The sequence below is a fragment of the Gekko japonicus genome, unplaced genomic scaffold (genome assembly GCF_001447785.1).
Source record: "Gekko japonicus isolate JY-2015 unplaced genomic scaffold, Gekko_japonicus_V1.1 scaffold2985, whole genome shotgun sequence".
In the NCBI taxonomy this organism is placed as follows: Eukaryota; Metazoa; Chordata; class Lepidosauria; order Squamata; family Gekkonidae; genus Gekko; species Gekko japonicus.
Genome location: NW_015173227.1, coordinates 1,784 through 16,212, shown reverse-complemented (window position 1 = coordinate 16,212; position 14,429 = coordinate 1,784). Strand labels below are relative to the sequence as shown.

The 14,429-nt window shown below is 47.7% G+C and overlaps 1 protein-coding gene across 1 annotated transcript in view; it reads right to left on the bottom strand.

Moving 5' to 3' along the window:
- Positions 1 to 14,152, bottom strand: part of SETD2 (SET domain containing 2) — a gene marked incomplete at its 5' end in the record, with an annotated part of 82,919 nt that extends 68,767 nt beyond the window's left edge. The window contains 4 exon segments of the mRNA XM_015422740.1: positions 2,393 to 2,521; positions 7,193 to 7,324; positions 9,689 to 13,671; positions 13,673 to 14,152. Coding sequence (XP_015278226.1) covers positions 2,393 to 2,521; positions 7,193 to 7,324; positions 9,689 to 13,671; positions 13,673 to 14,152 — 4,724 coding nt within the window.
- Between the last annotated feature and the right edge of the window lie 277 nt (positions 14,153 to 14,429).

Genomic DNA, 14,429 nt, shown 5'->3' with positions numbered 1-14,429 from the left:
AGGAAACGCGGCATAAACTGTATAATATTCTTTCTATAAAATATATAACATCAACATCATCAACAACAGCGGTGGCAGTTCACTGGTAAAGCACCTGCTTCGTGTGTGGAAGGTCCCAAGTTCAATATGGGATGTCTACAGCTAGAAGAAACTCAAGAAAACAGTACTGTGGAAGGTCAGGGGCCGGGGCAAACCGCTACTAATCAAAATACAGAGCTCTGCATGCAATGGACCAATGATCTAACTTGGCATTAAGCAGGTTAACAGGCTCAACTGATAAACATGGGAAATGAGAACACAATAATAAAATTCCCTGCTGTCTCAAATCAGAGGACTGTTAAGGCAGCTTGTAAAGAAATGCATTTTTCCCTGGCAGGCTTGAAATGAGCAAAGCTGTCCCTGTGTGTTTTAAGGTTTTTTCCTCCCCTCTGGGCAGATGGGGGGAGGGGGGAGGCAGTTTTATTGCTTCCCAGACCTACCTCAGCTCACCTTCATACATATGCTAACACATCTGGCAGGAGAGATAACAGGTGTCTCAAGCTCTCTCCCTTCCCCAAGCAGGGAACAGAGATTTGGAGGTGTTAAACGCTAGAGAGTCTTCAAGAAGGAAAACTATGGGAATGTCAATGGGAGGGGAAAAGGAGATGATAAAGAAACCGCATGCAGCACGAAGGAGGTCTCTCTTCCATGGGTGCTGAGTCCAGGAGCAGACATAGACCTCTCCACTGACAAGGCAACACTGACCATGTGCTCGCTTAAAGAGCTGGAGTAAGCTTAAAGGTAATGAATATTTACTTATTCAAACTTTTACCCCACCCTCCCAGCCAACATCGGCTACAGAATACTCTGTAGAGATCTGTAACTTCCTAAGCTAAAGGAGTCTGTCCTATATTTTAACATCTGATAGGGCATGTACAGAGAGAGGGACAGAGGATTGCAGTTTTATCTATATTTTTTGTATTCCTTGCTCAGTCTGGTGCTGTGCTAAAAGCATGCTTGTTACCATTTTCTTTTTAATAAATACTTAGCAACCTTTTTGAGGCTGGCAGTGGTTCTCTGAACCACACAGAACTCCACTGTCTCAGACACGCTATTTTACAAGGGGCGCCAGGGGGAAGAGGCAGGCAGTTGGCAAGCAGCTATTCCTCCAGGGGTGTGCAAGGCCACAGACTGTCCCAGTAGTGAGCTGGTGCTGGGTAGTGGGAGACACAGAAGCAAGGCCTCAGAACTGGGAAGGGAAGCTGGAAGCCCTGACCCACCCAGCAGCCTACTCCTACAAAGGTCAGGTGGTGCTGGCGAGCTACCTGAGAGAGAAGGAAAAGCCTCTCCAGGGGTTGGGAAAAATCTTGGAAGGCAGGGGGGAATAGGGGCTGCAGACCAGAGCAGGCCCGTTCCGCCACACAGCTCAAGGGGTTTAACTGTATAGTCTAGAAGCATAAGGTCTACCATCACTCCCAAAAGTGCCACTGCACTTTTCTCAGTCTTACTTATGTGCTCAAAAAGCTCCACCCACGAAAGAAGTACTTTTCTCCCTTTCTCACAATACAGGAACTCGTGAGCACTCAATGAAATTAATAAGCAGTAGGGTTAGAACAGATCAAAGGAAGTACTTCTTCATCCAAACAGTAATTAACATGTGGAATTCACTGCCACAGGAAGGGGTGGTGGCTACAAGCACAGACCGCTTTCAGAGGGGATTGGAGAAGCATCTGGAGCAGAGGTCAATCAGTGGCTACTGGCCACAAGGTATAGAGGGAACACTCTGTCTGGGGCAGTGTTGCTCTGTCTTCTTGGTGCTTGAGGGGCAACAGGGGGAGGGCTTCTGGAATTCTGGCCCCGCTGGTGGACCTCCTGATGGCACCTGCATTTCGGCTACTGTGTGACACAGAGTGTTGGACTGGATGGGCCATTGGTCGCCTGATCCAACATGGCTTCTCTTATGTTCTCGTGTTAATTTGAACAGAGTAGGTCCTGGTAGGATTGAGGCCCAACTCCATTCCCTCTTCCTGCCCTGCTTTTAATCTGGGGTGCATGGCAAGGAAGACACTCCACTTGGATCGTGCTGGCCTCTGGTCTCCACAGGAGTCCTCTGCTGACACAAGGGGGAAGCTGAGAGGGTGGGAGCACGATGCCGCTAGAGATCCAACAGGTTCACCTTTGGCTCCTGCGCAACACAAGTTGACAGGCCGGTGGTTTTCACAGCCTAGTCTGTAGACCAGCAAACATCACGGGGCTAGGCTGGTCTCTTCCCAACAACAAGGCAGCGGTTGTTCTCTCCCACCTCCAGCAGCAAAGTCCCGACATTCCCGAGGAACAGAACTGCTGAGTAGGAGGCACTTCGAGCGCAAGACAGGGGGGAAGCCAAACTGGAAGACAAGAGGGGAAGCCTTACGAAGGAAGGTCTTTCGCCGCTCTCAAGCCCCAGCCTTTCTTCTCGGTCAGGATGACTTCCACGTCGGCATGCTGCTTCCTCTGGAATCGCCGGTTGGAGCAGGAATCCCCGTTTGGGCACCTCGAAGAACTGAGCGGGAGCAGAGCAAAACACAATAATAATAATAATTAAACAAAACAAAACAAAAACACCAGTCAGAAGATTTCCACGACCATGCTGGTATTTCTAGTGGTAGCCAGGCCCAGTGCTCCCTCTAAGCTGCGGAGTTTTGTGAGCAAAAATTCTACTTTGTAAGCTGCTGGTATTAAAGTTGTGAGTGAGCGATTTGGCTACTGCATCAATCAGTTTGCTCTGGACCCCTCCTTCCTGAGCTGAGACAAAAATGTGTGAACCGGAGGCTAAGAAACTGTGAGGTAGCTCACAGTAACTCAGCTTAGAGGGAATACTGGCCAGGCCCTGGATCGCCCAGGCTAGGCTAATCTCATCAGGTCTCAGAAGCTAAGCAGGGTCGGTGAACGCTGCGGAACTTTCCTACAATGTGTTGGAGATGTTAAAGTTTTAGCTTAACCTGCTTTTCCAATAACCCTGTGAGGCAGGTTAGGTGGGGAGCAATGTTCCCTCTAAGCTGGGAACTGCTGCCAGACTCAGTAAATGATACTGACTTTGACCAATCAAAGTTCTGATTCGGTGCAAGGAAACTTCACATGCTCACATGATGGAGACTGGAGAGAGCAACTGTGAGAAAGAGCTACCTTCTCTTTATTCCCTCCGCCCGGAGTTAAAACATTTCCACTCGGCCACAGCCAAACAGAAAACTGTGAGCTAGCTCACACTAACTCAGCTTAGAGGGAACACTGGTGGGGAGAGGCTGTGGCTCAGTGGTAGAGCCTGTGCTTGGGATGCAGAAGGTCCCAGGTTCAGTCCCCGTGTCTCCATTTAAAAGGTCCAGGCAGTAAGTTCTGTGAAAGACCCCAGCCTGAGACCTCGGGGAAATGCTGCCAGACTCAGTGAATGATACTGACTTTGACCGACCAAAGTTCTGATTCGGTGCAAGGCAACTTCACGTGCTCACATGATGGAGACTGGAGAGAGCAACTGTGAGAAAGAGCTACCTTCTCTTTATTCCCTCCGCCCGGAGTTAAAACATTTCCACTCGGCCACAGCCAAACAGATCAAATCAGTCAATCCTAAAAGAAATCAACCCTGACTGTTCCCTGGAAGGCCAGATAATGAAACTGAAGCTCAAATACTTTGGCCACCCAATGAGAAGGGAGCACTCACTGGAGAAGACCCTGATGCCAGGAAAGATTGAAGGTCAAAGAAGATGGGGACGGCAAAGGATGAGATGGTTAGACAGTGTCATAGATGCAACGAACATGAAGTTGAGCCAACTTCAGAGGACGGCAGAAGACCGGAAGGCCTGGCATGATCTGATCCATGGGGTCGCGAAGAGCCGGACTCGACTGTGCGACTGAACAACAACAACAGCCAAACCAAAAACTGGAATGCTTTTTGTCCTGACAAGAACAGATGTGGCAGAGGTTTTGGCGGAGTTTTGTCTAAGTCACGTGCAGAACGCGTAGATAAATGAGCTTTCCAATTACTTCTGCCTTGGGTCCCACCTGCCTTGAGAAAGGCTAGCTTACAGAAGTCCCCAATTAAGGCAATATTATAGGGGATGTGCAGTATATTTCTTATACAAAACACAGGTTTAAAGTCAGGTCTACAGGCCGATAGAAAGAGGGGAGGATGTATGATTTAGAGCCTATTACACTCAAAGTAGTTTACAAATGTTTTAAAAGTGTTTCTAAGTTCAATTCAAACTGTTGCCGCATATCCTTTAAACCCCTTCACAGCCTCGGAGCAACGTACCTCAGACCAAACTGCCCAGCTGGCAGCAGAGGAGAGGACCTGAAGCAACGGGTTTAAGTTACATGCAGAAAGGTATCGGCTGGATATCAGGAAAAACCTTTTCATGGTCAAAGTGGTTCAAAGGTGGGATCAGCTGCCTCGGGAGGTGGTAAGCTCCCCTTCACTGACGGCTTTCGAGAAGAGGCTGGACGAATATTTGTCAGGGATGCTTTAGGCTGGTCCTGCACTGGGCAGGGGGCTGGACTAAAGGGTCTGTATGGCCCCTTCCAACTCTATGGTTCTATGTGAAATAGAATTGTTCAGCAGCGTATTTCTATAAAGGTCGTGCGGTGGTGGAAAGTGCCGTTGTTGCAGCTGACTTATGGTGACTCCATCGGGTTTTTGCTCCATAGGGTCATTGTTCCATAGGGTTATTGTAATTGAATTTTAAACTGTTTTTATTGTTTTTATGTGAATGAATGGTCATTATAGACCAAGTATGTAAGCTGCCCTGAGCCCACTTGCGGGGAGGGCGAGTCATAAAATAAATAAATAAATATTCAAGGCAAGAGATGTATGGCTATGCTGTAACTTGAATGGTTCAGGAAGGCTGTTGTAAGGGGAAAGGAACTAGGGACTACACCGCCTGTGTATTATCCATTCGCTGCATACATTATCCTGTGCCGTCACTGCAGTATTTTCTGCTGATGGCATAACTGTTTTATGCCTTGCATCTGCATTCTGTATCATCTCTAACATTCTACGCTTGTTCAGATTTCTTAGTCTTACTACACTGCTTGGTAGTCGTCTCGTCAAATCGAATGCACCAATGTACACTGCGTAATCCACTTCTAGCCTAGGGGAGAAAAGCCCATGGGAAACTTCTCAGTCTTGTTTGGCAAGGAGCTGTTCCAGTTGGCAGCAGAGGAGAAGACCCGAAGCAACGTGTTTAAGTTACATGCAGAAAGGGATCAAGCTGGATATCAGGAAAAGTTTTTTTCACCGCCAGGGTGGTTTCAAAGGTGGAATCAGCCACCCGGGGAGGTGGTGAGCTCCCCTTCACTGACAGCTTTTGAGAAGAAGCTGGATGAATATTTGTCAGAGATGCTCTAGGCTGGTCTTGCACTGGGCAGGCGGTTGGACTAGATGGTCTGTATGGCCCCTTCCAACTCTAAGATTCTATATAAACCCACATTCCTTTTGTTCCCCCCACTCAGGTCCTCTCCACCCACCCCTGAGAATGGTTGGGTCCGCATCAACCCAAGCAAGAAGAGCCTTTTCGGTGGCAGCCCCATCCTTATGGAATCAACTGCATCATCCTTAACCTTCTTAGGAAAGGATGCAAACCGGAGCTGTTCACAAGAGCTTTTTTAGGCTCATCTCTATGGCTTATTTTATGGTCATTACAGTGGAGAGTTGCAGATAACTGTTTGATATTATGATCTGTATTCACTAAAACCAGCTTGGAGCGGACAGGAAAAGCGGCACAAACTTTTGAAGGAAAGAAAAGAGGAAGGGAATAATCAAAATCCCAGCCAGAATTGAAAGCAAAAGACTGAAACGGCCAATAATCAGCAACCGCATCACAAACCATGAAAGCATCCCTGGAACAGACAGATCTCAGGACTCCCGAATGCACTTCTGTGCTTTGGCATCAAGGAGATTCATCCTGTCATTGTCAATAAAAGACTCCCACCTAAACGCCGCTTCCAACTACCATCTAAACGCCGCTTCCAACCACCACGGAGACGATTCCATTTCACGAAAAACGATTTAGTCCTTCTGGCATGCCAGGATGCGGGTGGGTGACCAGAGGAGACGGGCAACTCGCAAAACAATCCTTACCATTCTATCATGAGCAGGCGGTTAAGGCAATCCTCTCCGCACGCAACCTCCCCCTGAGCTCTCTCGTCTTTGGAAAGCGTCGGGCACTCGCACAGCATCCGCTTGATGTCACGGTGCGACTTATTCTTCTTCCTGTGGAGAATCCCAAGAACAGGCCTTAGAACGGACAGCTTTATTTGTCTACAAGCAAAATTTAACTCTAAACAAACAAACAAACCATTTTGTTCCGTGAGGGCCTGAGAGGCTTCCCTTTTGGCTCGTGGGGAGCCCTGGGATTTCTACTCGCAGAGCAAAATGTTTGGAAACCACAGGAGCTTCCGCACATGTCCAGGTAACAAAAGGGCTTCTTTCGCTGCACTGACAGCCAGTGTAGTGCGGTGGTTAAGAGTGCTGGGCTAGGATCTGGGAGTCCCGGGTTCAAATTCCCACTGGTGCCATGGAAGCTCGCTGGGTGACCTTGGGCCACTTATTCACCCCCAGCCTCATCTACTTTGCAGAGTTGTCGGTAGAATAAAATGGAGCAGAGAACAACGTAAGCCACTTTTGGGCTCCCCCAATGGGAAGAAAGACAGGGTACAAATGAATTTCAAACCGGAGCTGTTCACAAGAGCTTTTTAAGGCTCATCTCTATGGCTTATTTTTGGCAATCTGACCAGTGGTCATTACGGTGGAGATTTGCAGATAACTGTTTGATATTGTGATCTGTATTCACTAAAAACAGCTTGGAGCGGACAGGAAAAGCGGCACAAACTTTTGAAGGAAAGAAAAGAGGAAGGGAATAATCAAAATCCCAGCCAGAATTGAAAGCAAAAGACTGAAACGGCCAATAATCAGCAACCGCATCACAAACCATGAAAGCATCCCTGGAACAGACAGATCTCAGGACTCCCGAATGCACTTCTGTGCTTTGGCATCAAGGAGATTCATCCTGTCATTGTCAATAAAAGACTCCCACCTAAACGCCGCTTCCAACTACCATCTAAACGCCGCTTCCAACCACCACGGAGACGATTCCATTTCACGAAAAACGATTTAGTCCTTCTGGCATGCCAGGATGCGGGTGGGTGACCAGAGGAGACGGGCAACTCGCAAAACAATCCTTACCATTCTATCATGAGCAGGCGGTTAAGGCAATCCTCTCCGCACGCAACCTCCCCTTGAGCTCTCTCGTCTTTGGAAAGCGTCGGGCACTCGCACAGCATCCGCTTGATGTCACGGTGCGACTTATTCTTCTTCCTGTGGAGAATCCCAAGAAGAGGCTTTAGAACGGACAGCTATGGCGTCAAGAAGCAAAATTTAACTCTAAAAAAACAAACCATTTTGTTCCGCGAGGGCCTGAGAGGCTTCCCTTTTGGCTCGTGGGGAGCCCCGGGATTTCTTCTCGCAGAGCAAAATGTTTGGAAACCACAGGAGCTTCCGCACGTGTCCAGGTAACAAAAGGGAACGTGCTTCTTTCACTGCACACTGACAGCCAGTGTAGTGCGGTGGTTAAGAGTGCTGGGCTAGGATCTGGGAGTCCCGGGTTCAAATTCCCACTGGTGCCATGGAAGCTCGCTGGGTGACCATGGGCCACTTATTCACTTCCAGCCTCATCTACTTTGCAGATAAAATGGAGCAGAGAACAATGTAAGCCACTTTTGGGGTCCCCAGTGGGAAGAAAGACAGGGTACAAATGAATTAAATAAATGTCAGTCTGGGACCCATGCACGGAGACTTTCTGTAAGAACTAAGATTGAGCAGCAGCAATGCTCCCTCTAAGTTGTGGAGTCGTGAGCAAAAATGCTACTTTGTGAGCTGCTGGCATTCAAGTTGTGAGTGAGCGATTTGGCTCCTGCATAAATTAGTTTGCTCTGGAGCCCTCCTTCCTGAGCTGAGACAAAAAATGTGTGAGGAGGAGGCTAAAAAAACTATGAGCCAGCTCACAATAATTCAGCTTAGAGAGAAAACTGGCGGGCAGTGTTCCCTCTAAGCTGAGTTCGTGTGAGCTACCTCACAGTTTCTTAGCCTCTGGCTCACACATTTTTGACTTAGCTCAGGAAGGATGGCTCAAGAGCAAGCTAAATTATGCAGGAGCCAAAATCACTCGCTCACAACTTTAATGCCAGCATCTCACAAAGTAGAATTTTTGCTCACAAGACTCCACAGCTTAGAGGGAACGTTGCTGGTGGGCACCAACTTTGCAGGCAGTCCATATTAAACTATAGGCCAACTCTTTTCTAGAAGGCCTTCAAAGTCAGACACATACTGGGGCAACGTGCATTGAGAATCACTCCCTTCTGTTTTATGGATGGTTTTATCCCACTTTCTCTTAATTTTATGATGCAGTTATGTGCTTTAACCTCTTATGACTGTCTTGAGGATCTTTGAGGGGGGGGGAAAGGCAGCCTAAAATACATCAATCAAACACAAACACAGCAGTTGGTGTCTAGTTGATATTATGCATGTCCTACCCAGGGGTCCCCCCCTTTTAACCCTTTGAGCACCATTCAAATTCTAGCACAGCGTGGGGGGTACAAACACAAAGTAGCGGCCACTGAATGGCTGCAACAGTTTACCTTCGGTCACACTGTGATGATCCCTGAGCTGCAATAGCAGCTAAAGCAGCATTTTAAAGAATCTGCACAGCCAAATAAATCTCCAACGGCCAATCAGAAGCCTGGCTGAGCCGGCCTTGGCCGGGAGGGCGGGGTATAAATTTGAGAAATAAATAAAAAGGCCCTACGTGTCTCCACACACTTTCTAAAAACACTTGACACATACCAGAAAGGGTGTCGGAGGGCGCAACACACTGGGGACTCCTGGTCTTACCTATATGCTGAATATAACCCAATCTACAGGCAGCATAAATTGTTCAAAACGGCAAATACTAGCTTGCGAAAGTTTCCCCTTTAGCCTGCCTTTAGCCATTAAGCTGCAACCACTCCAATCCAGCTACACACCCTGGTAAGCAATCCCAACACTTCTCCCCGCTACATAACCACATAAGCATGTTGGATCAGGCCAAGGGCCTATTAAGTCCAACACTCCATGTCACACAGTGGCCAAAACCCAGGTGCCATCAGGAGGTCCACCAGTGGGGCTGGAACTCTAGAAGCCCTCCCACTGTTGCCCCCCAAGCACCAAGAATACGGAGCATCACTGCCCCAGAGTGTTCCATCTATACCATGTGGCTAATGGCCACTGATGGACCTCTGCTCCATATGTTTCTCCAATCCCCTCTGAAAGCTCTCTATGCTTGTGGCCAGCACCACTTCCTGTGGCAGTGAATTCCATGTGTTAATGACTCTTTGGGTGAAGAAGGATTCCCTTTGATCTGTTCTAAGCCTACCGCTCCTTAATCTCAATGAGTGCCCACGAGTTATCTTATGGTGAGAAAGGGAGAAAATTACTTCTTTCTCTGCCTTCTCTGCTCCATGCATACTGTTGTAAACCTCTCTCGTGTCACCCCTCAATCGTCGTTTCTCCAAGCTAAAGAGCCCTAACCCCTTTAACCTTTCTTCATCGGCTATCACAGGGACCTTTCCACAACATATTTCAAGACGTAGAGCTTCCGGCTAGCATGTAATCCACTAACAAAAGTAAATGAAGCCAATTAAGTACCTTTCTGTTAAATATACATTTTCTTCAATCAGGTCGAAGTAGCAGGGCATCCTCCCTTGCTTGGCAAACTCTTTCCAACGCTGCGGGTCCCTGAAGTCTTCCATGACGCACAGCGGGCGAACCATCGAGGACTCCCGAAGGAGAACTGGCACCTGCTCGCTCTCTGTCTTGACCTTCTTCCTTTCCCGGGAGTCCCCGTCGCTTCCGGAGTCACTCTCCAAGTCCTGCCTCCGCTTCTTCAGGGGCCCCCGCTCTTTCATATCGCTTTGACTCAGAGTCTTAACGTAATCTTTCCTCTCACTCACGGCGACTGGCTCTTTAGCCGAGTTACTGCTAATCTCGGGCGCCTGCACGGAGCCCTTCTCTCTTGGATCACGAGCTTGGAACTTACTTGACTGGTTGGGGAAGTAAGGCTGGCTTTCGTCCACCCAACAGTCCACTTCTTCATATTCCTCGTGGTCTTCGGTTAGCGAATCGGGGACCTGCCCTTGGATTCTCTCGTAATGCATCCCAGGGGGCCTATTACTCAACCTTGGGTCCCAATACCCATTGTCTTGCCAGTAGTTATGGGATGCAACATATGGCCCTGAACCTGGTGGGTAAACATACCCGGGGAAAATGCCGTAGCTGCTGTCAGGTTGTTGGTACGTGCTGCTCGGTTTCTCCAGCTGCGAGAAGTCCCACCCCAAGGTCCCCAGGTCCTCTGCTGAATGGAAGCCTTCTTCTCTGGAGAAATCTTCTCCTGTGTCTGCTTGATCACCAAAACCTAACTTCCCCTGCCTACTGTCTGGCTTGGAAACACTGGCTTGTTGCCTACACGTATTATCACCCAACTCATAGTCCTTGTCAAAATAGCGCAGCTCTTCTTGCCGCGGCGACTGAACTACAGATACTGGCGCTGCTAATGCTGTCCTTTCATCTAGCTTCGGTTTGCTAACAGAATCTGATGCCAGCTCTGTCTGACTGGTACTGTCGACACCATCACTTTGAGGTTGGGAGACACCCAGCTGAAGGATTTCAGGCTCTGCTCTACCGTGCTCCATAGATGTTGCCGGGCTTCCCTCCGCACCTCTAGAAGTAACACACTTGGTTTCGTATTGAGGACCGTTGTCCGACTCCATGTCATCTTGTATTTCTTCATAATACGGCTTGCTGGACTCTGGCCTGCCATCTTCCCAGTGATCCGAGTAGCGCCTGCTACTCTGGCTGTTCCGAGAGGAAGAGGAACTGCTCTCCTCCATGGATATCGTAGAATTCTTGGGAACGACCACAACCGACTGGAGGCGGTTCCTCGGAACACTGCTGTCATCTGAATCCGAGTCGTCCGTTTCGCTTTCTTCGCTACCCGGTTCGCTTGCGCTTTCAGCGGTGTCGGAATATTCCTCATTACGAATTAGTTCAGGAGTGCTGCCACTACTGTCGCATCCTGGGGCTTCAGCTAGCATTTCCGTTTCTTCTACAGTCACAACAATATCGCAAGATGGGGACAACGCTTCTGAAAATACGGATTCCACCAAGGAGTCATCTTTGTCCTTCATCATCGAGGCTTCAGGACAGCAGTCTTTCACATCAGATGTGGTTCGTTCTTCAAGGGCAACCACATCCTCCCCCCCATTCGGCTCCTCTTTTTCTAGGTCTTCTATTGGCATCTCTAAATAATAAGAATGCTCATTTTTAACGGGGGATTTTGTTTTTTCTACAATGGGATCAACATGCTGAGCATCTATTTCAAGAGCTACTGCAGGACACTCTACTAGTTCTTCCCTCTTTTTCTGCAAAGTTCTCTCCAACCGGGAGAATACATTTTCCGAAGGTGGCTGTTGTGCAATAAATTGATTGTCTAATTTCACTTCCATGGGATGCTCTTCCACAGAAGCATCTCTCACTGGGCTACTCTCTGAGAAGCTGAAACTTCTAGCAACACATTTTTCACTTTCAGTAACAGTTTTTGACAAATTTTGATCCTCAACATCAGTTTTTAACAAATTGTGATCCTCAACATAGCTGCAGGTTTCTGTTTGTGGTTCTACATGAACATCCGTAAGAGATTCCTGAATAGCTTTTGTATCTGAAGGTTCAGCTTCAATTTCAACTTCTGAATAATACAACGACGGAGTGGCATCCTCCGAAAGGTAGCAAGGGGCTGGATCTTTGGTTTTATTACCGGGATCGGTTAGGTCATCCACTTTAGGTAATATTTTAGAATGATTTAAATTCACAATACAGGAGGGAACGAATTCATACTCAGAAAGAACCAGAACTTTTTTTTCTTTAAGCAAACTGTTGGATTCACAAGAAAGAACGGGGGAATCATCTAGATCGTGTCCTTTAGAAAGGCACGCAGTTTGAAGCCCATTAGATGACACTTCACCTAAACTAGGGCTCTTGACCCGAAGTGGTACATCGGAACTATCTAAGCTATCATCAGAAGACATTGCAACTACCTCCACTTTGGAGGTACAGGATAATGTCACATCTCTGGGCTTGTCTTCTGGCGACACATTTATATTCAGTTCTACTGGAGAACAATTTCTTAAATTATCATGTTTTACTGTGACTAAAGACTCCCCTTCTTTAATACTGTCATGGCTATCCATTCCGGCAAGTTCAACAGACTTTGAAATAGGAGAACTCTCTTTTGATTCACCTAGCTTTTTGAAAGTAGGTGAATCATTTAACTGACTTAACACTGAAACAATCCTTTCTGATTCTGGCTTCTGTGTAATAGTTTCTGCCTCACAGTTCTGCACACAAGGCGCCTCTGAGTCTACACAATTAGACTGCTCTCTGATTTCCTCAGATTCTGTACAACAGAAAGAACTTTTACATTTATCTGTCTTTGGAGCAGATGATGACTTGGAAGAGGTGGACTTGTGACGGGAAGAAGTCACACTGCTGTCTGCTTTAGAGTGGGATGTTCCCTTCCGATGTCCCACCTCACTCACTGGAGAGTACCTCCTTGATACTTCACTTTCCGAAATCCTCTTGGATTCCCGGTCCGATTTTGTAGGCTTTCCTTTTCTCTCCGAGTCGGTGTGAGAGGATTCTATCTTGCTATCTCGATCAGACTTGGAATAGGAAGAAGTCCTAGAGTCTCTGTAAGATGAGGAATGAGAGGATGTACGCCTTGTATCTGTCGATCTGGAATATGACCTCCGATACTCCTCTTCTGAATCTGAACTTTCTCTTGTCCTGCTATCCATGTACGAACGAGAATATCGTGTCTTTTCTCTATATGGTGAGCTCCTATGGTACCTTCGGTCAGAGTCATAGTAATGAGACCGTTCAGATCTGGAATAAGAAGAACCGGTTCTAGAACCTCTCTCAGATCTAGAACGAGAACGAGATCTGCTTCGCCTCCTCCCTCGGTCAGATCTGGAATGGGACGAAGAGTACCTGGAGTCTCTCTCAGATCTGGAGTAACTGGAATATTTTTCATCTCTGTCCGATCTAGACCGTGATGAAGATTTTGTCTGCTCATCAGTTTTGAGAGAAGTAGAGCTCTTTCGTGAATCTTTTTCTTTCTCCAAGCTAGTTGATATTTTAATTTCGTGGGACCTCTGACTTGAGGAAGTCCTCACAGAATCTTCATCCGATTCAGAAGCTGGCAACGTGCCATCAGACTTCCTCTTCGAACTATGCTTCTTAGAACTGGGGAAAGCGCCCTTGGAACTGTCCAAAACCTCCTCCTCCTTCCCAACACGGGACTCTCCTTTCGCTGGTGCTATTTCTGCTTCCACAGAAATGACTGGAGCTAAATGTTCTTCTGAGCCATCCGACACAGTATTTTGTGTAGTACTTTGCTGCAAAGTTTCTTGTGATGCATAATTTGAGGACTCCGTTGTCATTCGGACAGCAGTTTCGACAGGTGATGGCGACGGAGGCGAAGCAACCGTCGGTACTGCAATTGGAACTGGTGGAAAAGCTGCTGGGCTCAGTATGGGTACTGGGACAAGTAGTGTTGGTGGAGGTGGGGGTGGCGGGAGGGGGGGGGGGGGGGGGGGGGGGCGATGAGGGCACCTCCACCACTTCTGCTAGAACAGTTGGAGTGAGAGCCACAGTTGGCAATGCCACAACAGCTGGGGAAGGCTTGGTCGTCACGTTCAGCAGATGTTTCTTGAAATGGATCTTGCCTAACTCTACCTTCGGTTTTGGTAGTGAAAATTCCTCTGTAGCTCCAGAAAAATCCCCAAGATCAATTTTAATTTTGGAAGCCAGGTCAGTTTGAGGCGGTGCAGCCGGGGAACTCGAAGTCTCGTTTTGCTTGTCGTTTCCAAGGGCCGTCAGGAACCTGTTCTGCAAGGTCTTCTTGGTTAGACTGAAGCTAAAGGACACCTTTTGCCTGCCTTGCTCCTCAAGGTTAACTTTCGTTCGGGTGCCTTTGGGCAAGAAACGGCTAGATGCCACTCCTTTGAACACTGGCCCTTTGACAAAGCCAGGCTTCTGGACATTTTCAGCCTTGCCCTGAAAACAAGAAAACAAGCAAGTGAAATCATAGCAGTTCACATAAACTACACCCCAAATCATCAGATTCAGAGGCAAAGACAGAAGGGAAGAAAAGGCCTGACGGCCAAAAACAGAACAGGGGTTCGTCGTCAACAAGCTGCTTAATCACCAAGCGAGCCTAAGCTAGAAGCCTTTATAAGAGTCAAGGAGTACCATCTGACCCATTCTGTCCAATAACTGTCCTCAGTAATCTCCCCAAAACCATAATAGGACCCGCGGTAAGTAGGAAATACCA